Source organism: Peromyscus leucopus, chromosome 8b (assembly GCF_004664715.2).
Source record: "Peromyscus leucopus breed LL Stock chromosome 8b, UCI_PerLeu_2.1, whole genome shotgun sequence".
Classification (NCBI taxonomy): Eukaryota; Metazoa; Chordata; class Mammalia; order Rodentia; family Cricetidae; genus Peromyscus; species Peromyscus leucopus.
In genome coordinates, this window is record NC_051086.1 from 94,936,741 (window position 1) to 94,941,748 (window position 5,008).

The 5,008-nt window shown below is 60.2% G+C and overlaps 1 protein-coding gene across 1 annotated transcript; it reads left to right on the forward strand.

Annotated features, from left to right (window-relative positions):
* Positions 1 to 658: 658 nt before the first annotated feature.
* Positions 659 to 2,997, forward strand: LOC114692961 (elongin BC and polycomb repressive complex 2 associated protein). The gene has a single exon (XM_028869094.2). The coding sequence runs from the start codon at positions 1,115 to 1,117 to the stop codon at positions 2,234 to 2,236; it is 1,122 nt and encodes a 373-aa protein (XP_028724927.1). The 5' UTR covers positions 659 to 1,114; the 3' UTR covers positions 2,237 to 2,997.
* The last annotated feature ends 2,011 nt before the right edge of the window (positions 2,998 to 5,008 follow it).

Below are 5,008 nucleotides of genomic sequence, written 5' to 3' on the forward strand. Positions count from 1 at the left end.
GAACGCCAGCTTATTGTCCTCTGTGGACCTGATGAAGCTCCCTTCCTCCGAATTTATTTTTTCCTTTATACATCTTGCACAAACGCGGAGAATTCCTAACCACTCACTCTACGAGCGGTTTTTGTTTGTTTTGAGTTCACTGGGTACCAGGCCCTGTTCTAGCCCCCCTACTCCACCCCCAGCAAAGACCACAGTACACCCTTAACAGCGACTCCTTGCTACGTCAAGCTCGTAAGCCATCGACGCTTGGTTTCATCCCTTCCCTCCACATTGTTTTTGAGCTTGTCGCTGTGAATTCACCGAGCTCCATTAAGCTTCCAAGGGGCAGAAACAAACTTTCCATTTTACAGATACGGAAAACCCGCGATTGCTCCGGGGTAAACGAGTGGCTGGATCTGCGACCAGGTAAAATGACTCCGGGATGCCAGCAGGCCACCCGGAGCGTCGCGTCTGGCCCCTCGCACTTCCACCCGCGCGCGCCCGGACCCACGCGCCCCCCGATCCCTGCCTTGCAGCCCAGCAGCTCAGGGTCCACGTGTGTGTATCTGTGTGCGGAATGGGGACGGGGGCCGTGCCGCCCGAGGGGTGGGGTCTGCGTGACGTCACGGCAGCAGCGGCCAATCAGAGGCGGGCTCGCAGCCGAGGCGCTGGTATTGGGGCAGCGAGGGGGCAGTTCTCTATAACGCGGTCTCCGGAGCCAGCGGGGAAGAAAGAAGCCGAGAGGGCGGAAGGCGCCCTCCCCGCCGCTGGGCCCGGGCACCGGGCGCCGGGCCGGGGTCCTTCCCGCCGGCCGTGAGCGCCGGCCGCTTTGTTTGCCCCCGCCTCAGCGTTGAGGGGGGCGCGCCGGGAAGGCGGCGGCAGGAAGCAGGACCGATCGCGCCGGGGACGCGCGGGGACCCAGGAGTCCGGCCGCCGCGAGGGCCGCGTGACGAGACCGCGGAGGGAGCCGGAGCGCCGCCGCGGGTCCCGGGTGGCGGGCCCGGGGCGCCCGTGAACACAGACCTCCCCGTCGACGGGGGGCGATGTTCCCCTGGCCCGCGGGCTCTTCGGGCCGCCGGGGCATCCCGCCGTTGGGACCAGGGCCCCCGCAGTGGGCGACCCCCAAGGCTGCTCCATGGAGACTCTGTGTCCTTCTCCCCGCCTGGCAGTGCCCGCGTCTCCGCGGGGGTCTCCCTGCTCGCCCACGCCCCGGAAGCCGCGTCGGGGGACCCCGGAGTTCTCCCCGCTGTGCCTACGTGCCCTCGCCTTCTGCGCCCTTGCCAAACCTCGGTCGTCCGCCCGGGGCCTGGGGCCTGAAGAGCTGGCGCCGCGGACCCCGGTGCTGTTGGGCCCCCGGGCCTCGCCATGCACCGGCGGCCGGGCCGCGGATAGCCTGAAGCACCTCGGGGGACAGGCCGGGCGACCGAACGACGTGAGCTCCGCGGTCCGCGAGGATGCAGACATCGCGGTGTGCCCAGGCGGAGGAGAGGAGGAAGAGGGCGGTGGCGGCTTCCCGCACTTCGGAGCTGGTTCCTGCGCACCTCCCAGCCGCTGCCCTGCTCCCCGGCGTCCTCGGGAATCTCCGACCAGCTCCGCCTGGTCCCCGCCCAGGCCAGCCCCGGGTCTGGAGTCCCAGCCTGATGGAGCTAGCAGTCCGCCTGATGAGCATAGCTCCCGGCCTCCGCCGCCACCTGCGGGCCTCTCCCCGGAACCTGCGTCTCCGGAGCAGCCTATGCCGGGCTCGGCGGCTGCAGCGGGCGGAGACCCTGCTCCGGCCGCGCCCGAGGCACCCGCGCTCAGCCCCTCGACGGCAGACGCAGCGCCGGACGCGCCCGGTGATCTCCGCCAGGAACATTTCAATCGCCTGATCCGCCGCTCGAAACTTTGGTGTTACGCGAAGGGCTTCGCCCTGGACACTCCAAGTTTGCGCCGAGGGCCCGAGCGGCCGGCAGCCAAAGCCCGGGGAGCAGCCAAGAAACGCCGGCGGCCGGCGCCGCCCCCGCGCAGCGTGCAGCCCCGCCGGCCCGCCCCGACGCTCCCCACCTCGAGCACCTTCAGCCTCCTCGACTGCTTTCCCTGTCCCCCAGCCCTGGTGGTGGGGGAGGACGGGGACTTAGGGCCGGCTTCCTCGCTTCGCCTCCAGGGAGACGCAAAGCCTCCGCCTGGTCACCCGCTGTGGAGGTGGCAGATGGGAGGGCCCGCTGTCCCCGAGCCCCCGGGCCTCAAATCCTGGTGGGTCAACTTGGAAGAACTCTGAGCTTTCGACCTATTCTACCCAGGAGCATGTTGGGGCCCCGGGCAGACTGAGGACTCCAGGAGGGAGCCTTGATTCTCAAATTTGTCTCTTTTTTTTGCGTTTTATGGACTGTGTGCCGAGAGACCTCAAGTGACAGTGATCTTCAAGCACCTGGGAGGTCCGGGTGATATTTCCTCCTCATCTTTGCGGAGGAACCAAGGGCTGGAGTCCAGAAAAAAGCCTTCTGTAGGAGGCTGCCTGACCAGCTCCATCTCTGCCCTCTCAGCGGGCGGCCAGGCCTTCACCCCAGGGGAGCAAGGCAACTACTGCCCAGAGGCCAAAAGAAAGGGACAGAGGGACGGACCTTGATGGACAAACTGGTTGTTTCTATGTTTGACGGCCAGTTTAGGGATGTGGGGGCTGTGGTGGGGTGGGAAAGTGATTGACAGCTCCCTGGGGGCATCCTCCACCCCCACAGCTCAGACCTTTAACCCTTTACACCCCCTTCCTTTTCTGTTCCTAGCTCCCCCCCCCCAAGTTCAGGTGATTCTCCCGTTGGCGAGAGCCTCAGCCTTCAGCCAGCAGACGTTACCCTTTTGTCCAGTTTTGGAGTTTCCCGTTGCCATAAGGCTTGATGGGTGAACGAGTCTTCCAGCCCCACTTTTTCTGCTCCCATTAAGAGGAGGAGGGCCCAAAGCTGGTTTTGCCTGGGGAAGGGGCCAAAAATTCTCTGGGAAAATAATGGAAGGTGGAAGAAATCAATAAAATCAGACCAAACAAGGCGTCTTTCGAGGTATTCTCCCCCAATTCATGGATGGGATGGGGTGGAGTTAGAAGGCTAGTCTGAATCCATTTTTCAGACATCCAGACTCAGCCCCTTAACGACGGAGGTGGGTTCAAGACTTGCTACCGAGAGGCAAACGCAAGGACTCTTGTCCTGGAGGCTTGGGTTTGGAGGGAACCTGGGCCGGGCGGGCCACCTTAAGCGTTTTTTTTTTTAAGCCTCAGGCATTTTGGGAGTTGTCAGGGATCTGATGGATCAGAAGGGGGTTGGGCCTGGGGATTAGGTTTAGGGTCAGAGGTTCTGTTTTGCAGGCCGAGAGGAGCTAGGCCGGAGCTAGGCCCGGACCACGCCCCAGTCAGGAAGGCTCCTGGAGTCCGGAGGGTGGGGTGGCTTTCTCCACAGAGATAGATCAGGTTCAGGGGTGGGTGGGGTGTGCAGGGTGGCAGTGCTTTGAGATCTGCCCGTTATTGGGGGACCTAGTGGTCCTTTATGTCTACTTTACAAGTGAGTAACACCCCTCATCCCCAAAATGGGGCGAGGAAGAACAGTTCCCACGTGACACTGGGGAGGGACAGGTCTCCTTTGCTGAGAAGGTGCTTTGTAGAAAGTTTATCATCGTTTGCATAGAGCGGATCCTTGAGCAAAACTTCTGGGCCTCTAAAGTGTTTTTAGAGCTCTCTCCCTTCCCTGGGGGTGGGGAGGGGAGAGATGGAGTGGGTGGGCGCTTTGGCTCTCTTTTTCCTTAACATCTGGCCTTTATGAACCCTGCTGACCTCCCCTCCCCCCTCCAGCTGTGTCCTGGGGAAGAAGGGGGTGGAGAGTGCTTTCCATTCCACTGGGGCTCAAGGGTATCTGTCCTCCTGTGCCCCCCCCCCCAGGAATGAAGACGGGAAGGAAAAGGCAGATTTGGGGAGTGGGGAGAAACACCCTGAAAAACGGGCTGATTACCGGGAGAAGCTAGGAAGGTAGGTGCCCCATTTGTAGAACAGTGGGATGGGCTTTGTGCCTTTTAACCTGCCTAGCAGGCAGGCAGAGCAGCTCTAGGGAAAGTGCCTTCTCTGAGGGGCTGGAAGGACCCGGGGCAGCTTGGCTCCCTTCCCCCCACAGGAAAGGTTTGTGCACCAGACACCTTTTGGTCAGACCTAGAACTCCCCTCTGGGCAAGGTTTAACTTGAAGACTCTTCGAGCTCCAAGCATCTCTGGAAACTTCTAGACATTTTACAGAGTGGGGAGCAGAATTCGGTTTTCGATCTACCACAGCACATTAGCACAGAGGTGACGGTTTTAAAACAGGGATTTTTTTTCCCCCACTCACTTGAACAGGCCAGGACAAAATGATAGCATAGGGACTTTGCTTCCCCGCTCCTCCTCTTCCCCGAGGCTCTAGGGGAGAGAGTCCCTTGCTTTCCAGCTTCTAATGGCCTGAGGCATTCCCTGCCTCCTGTTCAGGAGCCTCTCCTCTCCCAAGGAGTATTCTGAGTAGATTGTGTGATTCCAAACTCACTGTTTCCTACTGTTTTGAGACGGGCTGTTACTATGTAGCCCTTGACGGCCTGGGATTGCTGATGTAGACTAGGTTGAACTGAAACTTCCTCTGATCCTTTTGCCTCTGCTTCTTAAGTGCTGGGACTACAAGTGTGTACCACTGGCCCTGCAAGAGCTTTTTTTTTTTTTTTTTTTTTTTTTTTTTTTTTCGAGACGTTTTTTTTGTTTGCCTTTCTGAACTGTTTGAGACCAGGCTGGCCTCGACTCACAGAGATCCGCTAGCTCGCTCGAGGCTGGATAGAGGGTGCGCCACCGCCGGCAAGAGCCCCCTTTTTAAAGAAGGCCACATTTATAGGTTCTTAAGGGTTAGGACGTATCTTTGGGGGTTCTACTATTCAACCTACTACAGAACAGTCCCGGAAAAAGGAAAGTTGCCGAGGAAACATAATTACAGCATGGGCTGGGTTTGGGGTACACACAGATCCTCCCCAACCAGGACCACAGTCCCTTACAGGGAAAAGGCC